The sequence below is a fragment of the Dendrobates tinctorius genome, unplaced genomic scaffold (genome assembly GCF_039654945.1).
Source record: "Dendrobates tinctorius isolate UK_male_01 unplaced genomic scaffold, ASM3965494v1 ptg000013l, whole genome shotgun sequence".
Lineage (NCBI taxonomy): Eukaryota > Metazoa > Chordata > Amphibia > Anura > Dendrobatidae > Dendrobates > Dendrobates tinctorius.
In genome coordinates this window covers 17941165-17953166 of record NW_027361681.1, presented here as the reverse complement: position 1 = coordinate 17953166, position 12002 = coordinate 17941165, and the positions used below count along the sequence as shown (strand labels likewise).

Sequence of the window (12002 nt, the reverse complement as noted above, 5' to 3'; positions counted from 1 at the left end):
TTCAGCTGTTGCTCAGGACTAAGGTGTTCCGCCATGCCCTTTTCAATCTTACTAAAAAAATGGTGTGCTGGTCTGTTGAGGCACTTGGGATTCGCGGTGGATACTGCGTCCACACTCCACAAATCACCACGCAGTGGGACGGCTTCATGTGCCTCCTCACAGGATTGGTCTATCTCACAAAGCCCAGTCACTAAGAATCTCACAGTACAATATATCGTACATTGATGAAGGTCCTAGACCGAAACGTCTGTGTATGTATGTACTGTTGTATAATTAAAAATCACCTTTCTGCATCAGAAACCTTTGGTGTGTGCCAAGTTTATATATATTTGGTCTGTTGAGGTCGGCCTCCAGACGGTCAAGGCGCTGTTCTACAGAATTGAAGCGGTGTTCAAAGTGGTTAAAACCACGTTCCATGAGTGCAAAACCGCTTTCAACTCTGTCGGACAGCGACTTGAGGATGGAATTAAAGGCCTCGCTCAAATGCATAAACTCGGGCAAGACATTCCTGTCCAAGGCCCTCTGCCTCTGGCGGGTAGTGCCCGCATAACCAGTGGCAGAGACCTGGGACAGGGGAACACCTGATGGCCCAGCTTCCTGGTCACCAGCTGTGTGTGTGGCTGACCTGCAAGGTGCTTCATAGCTGTCGGATGGCTGGGACGGGTCAGAGGACGTCCGAGGAAGGACCGCTCCAGGGCCAGGTTGCAGGGTGCTGCTCCAGGTGCTGTGGAAGAAAGTAAAATCATTACTACCATGCCTTTACAAGAAGCATCAGCTGTGGATTAGAAAAACACAGATTAATAAAAATAAAAACCCAAAATTTATAATACTTACGATCTCGTGGCAAGGACCGGTCTTAGGAACTGCAACGCGTGATAGTGACGGAATCTAGTTCTGGTCCTTGACGCAGATCCACTGCGAACCTGGCCCTCAGCACGAACATCACTGTTGAAGCGGTCCTTGATCGAACGCCAACGTGTTCGGACTTTGTCCACTGTTGGGAAAAAAAAAACAGTGCCGTCAAGGACAACAGTCACTGCGGCACAATATAGCAATACAATACTCAAAGCAGTCACTGTAGAGCCCGATGACACTGTTGGGTTTCCTGCTAGAATATACCTAGCACGAAACCCAACAGTGCCGTCAAGGACAACAGTCACTGCGGCACAATATAGCAATACAATACTCAAAGCAGTCACTGTAGAGCCCGATGACACTGTTGGGTTTCCTGCTAGAATATACCTAGCACGAAACCCAACAGTGCCGTCAAGGACAACAGTCACTGCGGCACAATATAGCAATACAATACTCAAAGCAGTCACTGTAGAGCCCGATGACACTGTTGGGTTTCCTGCTAGAATATACCTAGCACGAAACCCAACAGTGCCGTCAAGGACAACAGTCACTGCGGCACAATATAGCAATACAATACTCAAAGCAGTCACTGTAGAGCCCGATGACACTGTTGGGTTTCCTGCTAGAATATACCTAGCATGAAACCCAACAGTGCCGTCAAGGACAACAGTCACTGCGGCACAATATAGCAATACAATACTCAAAGCAGTCACTGTAGAGCCCGATGACACTGTTGGGTTTCCTGCTAGAATATACCTAGCACGAAACCCAACAGTGCCGTCAAGGACAACAGTCACTGCGGCACAATACAGAGCAGGGAAATACTCACTAAACGCCTTTTTGGAGGATGCTGTGGCGCTGTCCCAGCCATCCATCAACGCTGCGGCCACCTCATTCCATAGCCACCGGGTCACCACATTGTCCTTGTACAGCCGGTCACAGCTGTCCCACAACGGCGCATGCTCCTGGACCAGGCTGATGAGCTGCTCATTATCCAGGTAGACGTCTTCATCCCGTTGTGGAACCTAGACAAAACACATTCATTAGAATAATCAAATTTAAATTGAATAAAAAGTTACAAAAAAAAGAAACATAAAAAAGAGTAAAAATAGAAGATAAAAAATAAAGAACATTACAAATCATTTGATACATACATTCCGTATCACCACCGGGACTTGGCTTCGCTGCTCCTGCTCTTCGCCCTCACTAGTCCCGTCCGCAGAAGATGATGATGATGATGTCTTAAAAAAGTTGAAAAAAACGTAAGAGATTTGGAGTAGCAGCAGATATACTTACCAGATGCACGAAAATAATCACCTCACGGTCTGCTTGCGCCAATTCCTGCCGCGATGGGGAATATTCGGATTCTGAAGACATACTGCATTTAAAAATAATAAAAATCATTAGTACATACATAATTTAAAAGGACAGGCATATAATGTAATATACTCACATTCTTGACGCTGAGAAGATGGGTTCCTTGGTGACTGTCTGCTCTCCAATCTGTCAGTGTAGTAGTGGCAGAGTTTTGGCAGGCACCTCCTTTATATAGACTTTTTTTTTTTTGACTTTAGAAGTTTATAACTAGTACAAGTGGACACCACCAAAAAAACGCAGCGCTAAAAAAACGCATACATGCGCATGCCAGTGCGCACGTATGCGCATCCATAGGCTATAATGGCCATTTTTAGCGCAAAACGTGCGCATACGTGCGCATGCGCTTTTTTGCAGGACCAAAAAATGCAACATGTAGCGTCTGTAAAATACAAACGCACACCCCAAAAAAACGCAGCGCATGAAAATCGCATACGTGCGCATGCCAGCGCGCAGGTATGCGCACCCATGTTAAATATAGGGGAAAAAACGCATACGCACATATGCGTTTTTTTCAAGCGCAAAAAAACGCAAATGTGAAACCAGCCTAACACACATATACACACACCCACATATACACATAATCAAACTTACAGACATACATGTATGCATACATATATAGTCATATGGATATACAGTTGTGGCCAAAAGTATTGACACCCCTGCAATTCTGTCAGATAATACTCAGTTTCTTCCTGAAAATGATTGTAAACACAAATTCTTTGGTATTATTATCCATTTAATTTGTCTTAAATAAAAAAACACAAAAAGAAAGTATTGGCACTGTTCGAAAAATCATGTGATGTGTTGTGAGTTCATTTTCTGGTCTACCAGTCAGGCTCCCTCTGGTGGTAACAGGAGGTAGTGAGGCTGATTTAATCAGTAGAGATCTGCCACCTGATAATGAGAATGACGATTGGACCTCAGGAATCTCAGATTGGATTTAAGACAGCTGACGCCCTACTCTGGTGCTGGTGATTCCTTCTGCTTGTCAGGTCTTGGTTCTCAGCTCTGTTCCAGTCAGCTCAAGCTAAGTTTCTCTGTTAATGGTCACACTTGATTTTGTTGTTCTATTCAGTTTTTTGTGTGGTCAGCCAGCCCCGGCTTGGGCTGTGCTGAATTTTCACTCTTATTTATCTGTATTTGCCAATTTGCTTTTTGTCCCTTATTAGATTGGCCTCTTTTTGCTGTCTCAGAATATTTCAGAGTGCTGATATAGTGGGAGAAGTCTAGTGACTTCAGGGTTAATTTTGTTATCAGAAGTGTTGGACATTATTCTGTAGGGTTTTGGGCAGATTGCAGACAGTGTCTGTCCTTTCCTCTCCTTTCTAGTTAGTTTGGGCCCCATCGTTTGCTCAGCCTATTTTCCTACCTGTGTTTGTGTTTTCATCTTGTTTTACCGTCAATACATGTGTGGGGGCTGTCTATTCCTTTGGGGTCTGCTCTGGGGCAGTTAGTTTTCCCTTTTCTTGCTTTAGGTTTATTTAGTCCTTCGGCCATGACGAGGCGTCTAGGTTCATCGTAGGCACGCTCCACGGCTGCTGCTAGTTGTGTGGTAGGATCAGGGATCTGCAATCTGCATAGTTACCAACCTCTCTGGTTTTTCTGGGCTTAGCATGTTTAGGTTTTTTTCTCCTCGGTGACCCATTCATAACAGTGATGTTTCTCTAATTTGTGTAATTAACAGCACCTGTAACTTACCTGTGGCACCTAACAGGTGTTGGCAATAACTAAATCACACTTGCAGCCAGTTGACATGGATTAAAGTTGACTCAACCTCTGTCCTGTGTCCTTGTGTGTACCACATTGAGCATGGAGAAAAGAAAGAAGACCAAAGAACTGTCTGAGGACTTGAGAAACCAAATTGTGAGGAAGCATGAGCAATCTCAAGGCTACAAGTCCATCTCCAAAGACCTGAATGTTCCTGTGTCTACCGTGCATAGTGTCATCAAGAAGTTTAAAGCCCATGGCACTGTGGCTAACCTCCCTAGATGTGGACGGAAAAGAAAAATTGACAAGAGATTTCAACGCAAGATTGTGCGGATGTTGGATAAAGAACCTCGACTAATATCCAAACAAGTTCAAGCTGCCCTGCAGTCCAAAGGTACAACAGTGTTAACCCGTACTATCCGTCGGCGTCTGAATGAAAAGGGACTGTATGGTAGGAGACCCAGGAAGACCCCACTTCTTACCCCGAGACATAAAAAAGCCAGGCTGGAGTTTGCCAAAACTTACCTGAAAAAGCCTAAAACATTTTGGAAGAATGTTCTCTGGTCAGATGAGACAAAAGTAGAGCTATTTGGGCAAAGGCATCAACATAGAGTTTACAGGAGAAAAAAAGAGGCATTCAAAGAAAAGAACATGGTCCCTACAGTCAAACATGGCGGAGGTTCCCTGATGTTTTGGGGTTGCTTTGCTGCCTCTGGCACTGGACTGCTTGACCGTGTGCATGGCATTATGAAGTCAGAAGACTACCAACAAATTTTGCAGCATAATATAGGGCCCAATGTGCGAAAGCTGGGTCTCCCTCAGAGGTCATTGGTCTTTCAGCAGGACAATGACCCAAAACACACTTCAAAAAGCACTAGAAAATGGTTTGAGAGAAAGCACTGGAGACTTCTAAGGTGGCCAGCAATGAGTCCAGACCTGAATCCCATAGAACACCTGTGGAGAGATCTAAAAATGGCAGTTTGGAGAAGTCACCCTTCTAATATCAGGGACCTGGAGCAGTTTGCCAAAGAAGAATGGTCTAAAATTCCAGCAGAGCATTGTAAGAAACTCATTGATGGTTACCGGAAGCGGTTGGTCGCAGTTATTTTGGCTAAAGGTTGTGCAACCAAGTATTAGGCTGAGGGTGCCAATACTTTTGTCTGGCCCATTTTTGGAATTTTGTGTGAAATGATCAATGTTTTGCTTTTTGCTTCATTCTCTTTTGTGTTTTTTCATTTAAGACAAATTAAATGAAGTTAATAATACCAAAGAATTTGTGTTTGCAATCATTTTCAGGAAGAAACTGAGTATTATCTGACAGAATTGCAGGGGTGTCAATATTTTTGGCCACAACTGTATGTCTATTTACAAAAAGAGATATATATCCATTCACCAAACATCCTTCATACAGCATCGCAGTGTTATATAAATGAAGTATCAATTTTCAGGACGCAATTGCGTCGCAATAATGAAATGAGATCACTGGCGAGTCTTTTAGGGAATGCATTAGCGTTCTCTAATAGCCGCCGTACGTTAATAACACTGGGCGGAGCTGATGCGGCATGGGCGTGTCTTAAAATGCTATTGCGGCCTAGTCTGTTTACAGAGGCGTTAAAATGTCGGTCAGGCGACGTGCATAACCGGGGGGGAGGCTGAGGTGCGTTACCTCATAGAAGAAATGACAGCCCGTGACTATGAGTGTGCAGAACACTATGACCATCCGGTTCTGCCGGTTCATTGTCATCCCCTGATGAAGAAATGGTATACATTTCGAAACGCGTTGGGAAATAAATGGATTAATCTTTCTCCTAAATATTGGATTGGTGAATTTATCTGGCAGCGCACAAAAGTCCGAGAATTTATTCCAAAATCTGATGTGTAAGCGGTCACAGAGCTGACCTTTGGACGTGCAGCAAGCAGATTACTGATCCTACATGCTTGAACCTCTCCTAAAAAGGGTGAGTATAATCTAAATTACTTTTCCAGCATTAACCCGGATAAGACCCTATTGCGCTCTTTGTGTTCCTTTAGTTTTGACACCTCATAGAAGAAATGACAGCCCGTGACTATGAGTGTGCAGAACACTATGACCATCCGGTTCTGCCCAAGCAGGCTGTGCTGCGCAGGACTAAGCGTGGCCTGGCAACACAGTTCGGCATTCACCGCTCCACCACGCAGATACGAAAAAAACTGGCAGATCTGCATTATAGATCGCGTGACTGGCTTGCCAGCATACGCTCACAGAGGGCATCCCATCGTGGTGAACGTTGTTATACATAGCCGTCATAAGTTTGCCTCCATCAGCAGCACTCACTGCACTTGTGACATGTAAATGGCAGAGGCCTTGTGCTGCGCCTGTCACATCGCTGATCTGACACATCGCTGTGTGACGTGCGAGATCGGCGATCTGATACATGACATCGATGACCCCCCTGGACAATGTAATATTGAATAAATAAAGAAACGGGAATAATGTAAAAAAAAAAAATGGTAGCCTCCATAACAACAGAATATTTTGAAAAAAAGAAAAACATATTTAGTATTGACACGTTCATAACTTCCCGCCCTATTATCTGTCCCATTTGTTAACCCATTAAAACACCCCCTGATATATGGAGCATTATTTTGGCCCATCAGACACTGGAGCATCATCCATGAGGCCCTTCATATACTGGAGCATTCAAAAAGGGCCAGATAATATTCGGAGCATTATTTGGGGCTATCATACACAGGAGCATTATCCATGAGGTCCATCATATACTGGAGCATTACAAATGGGGGACATCCTATACTGGAGCAGCATGTACGGGGCCCATTATATACTGGAACATAAGAAATGGGGCGCATTATATATGGAGCATTATTTGGGCCCATCAGACACTGGAGCATCATCCATGAGGGCCATTATATACTGTAGCATTATCTGGAGCTCATCATATACTGTATGGAACATTATATGTGGCCAATTATTCTGGATGGGGAAATATATGGGCCTCATTATTCTGTATGGCGCACTATGTGGTGGCCATAATACTGTATGGAGTAATATACTGTCCGTTTTTTGAGCTATTGTATAATTTAACATGGATATCAGTCATGTCATGCAAAAGTGAAGTATTTTTAATTGTACTATACCACTATTTCTCTGCCGTATCGGAGCATCGTGAATTGTCGTATGTGTTAAAAGAGCGCACTGACACTCTTTGGCCCCGGGCACACTAAAAACTGGCGCCAGCCCTACCCCCCCAACTTTAGCCAAATAACCCCCACTTTTTAATGTGCAACTATTATTATAAAGTAAATTAAGGTTGACAAGCTTAAGTAATAAGAATTGATGGTGTTGGCATTGAAATGGGCACTGTAGGTGTGTTTACAGTCCTCCATTCCCTGCCGACTTTGCTTCCCCATTGACTTACGTTGGGTTTCGTGTTTCAGTCGCACCTCCGCCTTTACCCTATAGTCGGCCGATTTTGAGAAAGTCAGGTGTCATGAAACCCGACACAACCCTAAAAACGTTAAAGTCGCTCATGTTAAAAGAAAATTAATAATAATAAAATTCACATTAATTAAACTATAGATTATTCTTCGGCCTTTAGTTTACTATCGTATTGTACATAATGGAGTTCTCTTTCCTCCTCCACCTGCAGACACGGAGCCCCAGGAGGAGGAAAATGATAGGCAGGACTCGACTGCTGACCCACAGCCGGAGGATGCAAGAGGATCGGGGTGGTCCATCAGCGCATCCCCACCCGAAGCAACGGCTGACACGGCATCCAGTCTTGAGTAAGGGTGTGTGCACACGCTGCGGATTCTGCTGCGGATGCGCAGCGGATTTGGCCGCTGCGGATCCGCAGCAGTTTTTGCTGTGGTGTACAGTAGCATTCTAACCTATGGAAAAAAAAAACGCTGTGTAGACGCTGCGGAATTTTCCTGCATGGATTTTCTGCGGTTTCAAAACTGCAGAAAGAATTGACATGTCAATTCTTTCTGCGGATTCCGCTGCGGTTTGCCATCTCCTCCATTGTGGAGATGAAAAACCGCAGGGCAAAACCGCAGGCTAATCCGCAGGTAAAACCGCAGGTCTTTTGACCTGCAGATTTACCTGCGGATTTTACAGAATCTGCGCGGCCAAATCCGCAGAGCATTCCGCAGCGTGTGCACATACCCTAAGTGTGAAATAGCAAACACGAACCCCATGTTAATTTGATCCTTGTATAGAATTAAAGATTTAACTATCCCTTTCCTTTTAGAAATCCATTCTAATGCAGACCTGGTGGCTTTGCTGGGGAGAGCCATTGAGGCATTACAGGAACACAGAGCCCTGCTGCTCCGTTCATTGGCGGCCCAAGAACAGGGCGGCAGCCCCAGCTAATTTTTTTTTTTTTCCGTTTTACCTTTTTGTTTCTGCTGCCATGCATTGTTTTGCCCAGGTATTAAAAAAGGTGTTATCCGCTGCTGTGTTTGTTTTTTTTTTAAATGTTATGTTTCATCTTGCACAGAGGTGTCAGACACGGCCCCTGAGGCAGGCATCTGCGGCCCGCGGTGCACCACATGTCTCAGTCCCTGAGGCAGGGGGAAGGCGTGCATTCTGGAGAGTGCGATCCACGATGGCTGTTCTGTGTGCACACTCTGCACAGGACCTGGGAGGAGGTCACAGGAGGGGGAGGGAGGAGTGAGGGGGTCAGATGATCAGAGGCCTCCGTGCCAAGTTTTTTTTTTATGTGCGGCCCATTTTACTCAGCCGAGCTTGAGACCCCTGATCTAGCACATCCATTACATCTACTCACATCCATAACATGTACGCATCAATATAGATGCACCAAGCCCATTACCCCGCCAAGCTGTCATTGCAAAAAGGACATGCTTAATTCATCAAAGACCAGTGCAAGTTATAAGAACAAAAATTTATTTATTTAAATATAACAATTATTTCAACAATAACATAAGTTAATAAACTGGTAAATGTTCTATTAGTGTACAATATTACTATAAAAATCTAAATAAAAAGTAAAACTGCGCTACAAGTCCTGGTACTAGTTTTCATCAGTCAAAAAACCTCGCCTGGGCGGAGAAGAAATTTGAGACAAAAAAGATTGTGGAAATGCGGGATACTGGGGTGGTGGGGTGGATCGTCAGGTTTTGCGGAGGACCAATCCTCCGCACAGGCTTGCTTCGAAGTGGCTCCGGCATTTGTGTCCATGACTGCTCGGAAGGATCAGGATCCCTGTCGAGCACACTTCGTACTGTTGAAGACCTATCCAGTTGACCTTCTGCGGTTTTACTTAAAGTTTCAAATATCACCCTTTCGGCGTGGCTCCTTTGTCTAGCATCCAGCTTACCCAGTCTATCAGCCGCAAAGTTAGCAAAAGTGTCCATGCAGGTCTTGGCCTGATTAGCCATAATTTGATTAGCCAAACACAGATCAGGAGATGGCTGCGCGGCGGCCTTTTTTTTTTTTCGAGAAAGCTGTTGTCGACGAAGTAGAGTAGAGGGCGCTGGTTCTTGACTATACCCCTCACAAGGGTCCTCCATACTGTGTTCACTACCCGTGATGTCCTCAGTTGTTGGAGTTACAAGTTCTTGCTGATGGGGCTACAGAAAAAGAAAATAACAGTTAAAGCAAAACACAACAAAATATTTTTGAATATCATGCAGCTCAACCCAGAATTATTTGGCATTGGATTTATCATGACCAGCATGGGTTAACTCAAGGTAATGAGAACAGAGTCGGGCAAATAGAGTATAGTAGTGTACTTATCTGAACTGGAAGAGAAAACTTTGTAAAATGCAGAATTAAACAGGTAAAACCTTAGTTACTATTTTCAATTCTACGAAAGGAATGCACATACAAATGTTAATTGCTATATTCTGTGAAGCAAAGAAGGTACTTACATCTCCAACCGGGGAGTCTGGATCATTATGAATCGCAGGGTCTTCTTCCAGGGTCGGCCGCACCGATGATACCGTTGCCCGTGGTAGCTCCTGGTCACGGGTGAAGCCAAGCAAGTCATAATACCACAACGAGGACACATAAACCTCATCCGTGCCGGCATCTGACTTCCTTGACTTTTCCACCTTGTTGAGCTCCTTTTTATACACCGTGCGTAGACCTTGGATTTTTTTGCGAACAAGGCTTTCATCCACCTTCTCGCATGGATTATGCCGCTTAAAGAGGGCAATCATTTTCTCGTATGCCTCCCTTTTTTTCATTCTATTACTGTAATCGGCCAACTTAATTTGCCAAAGGCAGGGCAGAGACCGATACAGTTCGATAAGTTCATGAACAAACTCCTCAGTATTGTAAGACATCTGAAATAAAGAAAAGCATACAGTGAGCATACATGGAATACATGGAAAATTTGAAAAAAAAAATCTGTTTGAGGCGCACTACTGTAGTCATCAAAACGTGGGTGTGGGCACACAAGTCCACCTAAAATGGCTGCCCATGCACAGATAGAAAAAATGCCCCTCCCTCAAGAGCTATGATAGCAGATAACATGTAGTTGTTCAATAAAATTGATGAAATGGAAATGCGTTTGATAACACAAACGGTACTTTTAGAAACCCCCCCCAAAAAAAAAAAAAACGTTGGAAGCTCACAAGTTTTCGGTTTTCACGGGTATGTGCACACAAGCCCACCTAAAATGGCTGCCCATACAAAACCATATGGACACAGATAGGTGACACGCCCTCCCTCCCTCAAAAGCAATCACAGCCGATAATTGGAAATTGTTCTTTAAAATACATCTCATTTGAGACCCCAAAGATACCTACCGTGCACAAAGTATAGGTGTCCAACAATAACGTGGAAGAATATAGAATTCGGTTTGGAGTTGCAGCCGGAGAACGCTAGTGCAATCACGCAGGCAGGAACAAATAACAGAAGCGCTGCTAGGTTACCTTTGCTCACGGAGTCAGGAACAAAGAACAGAAGCGCCGCCAATCAGAACGCAGTAGTGACCAAGAATCTGAGACAAGGGGGCACGGAAAAGGCAACGCTAAACCATGCCTGAATTCCTACAACGTCACAGAGTACAACCCACATCGTGGTCTGCATCGTCAGAGCAGAAGTGGTGTGACAGGGTTTCAACGACCGCCGACTTCATTACAAAGATCGCTATGGGTCGTTGTATCGTTGCTGCGTCATTGGGAAGATCTGTCTGTTTGACATCTCACCAGCGATCACATAACGATGCAGCAACGATCCTTATCTGGTCGTTTCGTTAGCGGGATCGCTGTAGCGTCGTTATGTGCCATGGGGCCCTAAAGCATCTAAGCTTATCATGTGTGGTTCTTGTGTATGGAGACCTATTATCTGTAATACAAATGGATATAAGCCTATTATTTGGGATGATAGCGATACAGGGATGTGTACTGTAAAGTCTAAAAATATTTATTAGTGAATCTATCTTGGGATATTAGGGTATCCAAGCACGTTATCTATACCTATCATGGCAATACTAGTGTGTCTCAGCTTATAACATGTGAGGCTAGTGTATCTAAGCCTACCACATGTCACACCTAGCCTACACACATAATTTTGTATCTAAGGCCATGTTCACACGTTCAGTATTTTATGTCAGAATTTGCAAGCCAAACCCTGGAGTGAGTGATAAAAACAGAAGTGGTGACGTGTTTCTATTATACTTTTCCTCTGATTGTTCCCCTCCTGATTTAGGCTTACAAATACGGAGGTGTAATACTGACCATATACTGAACGTCTGCACGTGACCTTAGCGTCTCACATATGATACTGACTGTCACAACACAGCTGTCAGGTGACCAGGGGCTCCATCCTTGTCCCTAGCACTAGGGGATGCCCTAGCTCACTCTACTCCCTGTGATACTTCTGAAGGTGAAGATGCTGGGGCCTTCACCCTTGCCTTATCTCATGAGTTAGCCCTCTGTTCTCTTCCCTCACCCAGGGAATAGGGACGCTACTGTGCACCATAGCAGACAAACTCGACAAAACAAGGCAACACAAACAAGGGTTAACAGAAAACTCCAGGCATCCAAAATATTCACTCACATATAACAGAGGAATGCAATGGGGTGTGAAGGTA

At 44.4% G+C, this 12002-nt stretch overlaps 2 protein-coding genes across 2 annotated transcripts; both read right to left on the bottom strand.

Annotated features, from left to right (window-relative positions):
• Positions 1 to 258: 258 nt before the first annotated feature.
• On the bottom strand, positions 259 to 2677 carry LOC141070011 (uncharacterized). The gene is made up of 3 exons (XM_073559476.1): positions 1685 to 2677; positions 835 to 994; positions 259 to 724 (listed from the first exon to the last, which is right to left on the bottom strand). The coding sequence occupies exons 1-3, from the start codon at positions 1728 to 1730 to the stop codon at positions 274 to 276; spliced, it is 657 nt and encodes a 218-aa protein (XP_073415577.1). The 5' UTR covers positions 1731 to 2677; the 3' UTR covers positions 259 to 273.
• Positions 2678 to 8828: 6151 nt separating this feature from the next.
• On the bottom strand, positions 8829 to 11303 carry LOC141067541 (uncharacterized). The gene is made up of 2 exons (XM_073558061.1): positions 9832 to 11303; positions 8829 to 9531 (listed from the first exon to the last, which is right to left on the bottom strand). Exons 1-2 carry the CDS (start codon positions 10276 to 10278, stop codon positions 8983 to 8985), a joined length of 996 nt encoding a protein of 331 aa, XP_073414162.1. The 5' UTR covers positions 10279 to 11303; the 3' UTR covers positions 8829 to 8982.
• Positions 11304 to 12002: the final 699 nt, after the last annotated feature.

Excerpts from the sequence above, each read along its gene's own strand:
- LOC141070011 (XM_073559476.1), bottom strand. The coding sequence starts at position 1,730 with ATGGATGGCTGGGACAGCGCCACAGCATCCTCCAAAAAGGCGTTTA. Across the intron at positions 995-1,684 it reads ATCCTCCAAAAAGGCGTTTA|TGGACAAAGTCCGAACACGT; the intron begins GTGAGTATTTCC and ends TTTTCCCAACAG. Across the intron at positions 725-834 it reads CCGGTCCTTGCCACGAGATC|CACCTGGAGCAGCACCCTGC; the intron begins GTAAGTATTATA and ends TTTCTTCCACAG.
- LOC141067541 (XM_073558061.1), bottom strand. The coding sequence starts at position 10,278 with ATGCTCACTGTATGCTTTTCTTTATTTCAGATGTCTTACAATACTGAG. Across the intron at positions 9,532-9,831 it reads CAGACTCCCCGGTTGGAGAT|CCCCATCAGCAAGAACTTGT; the intron begins GTAAGTACCTTC and ends CTTTTTCTGTAG.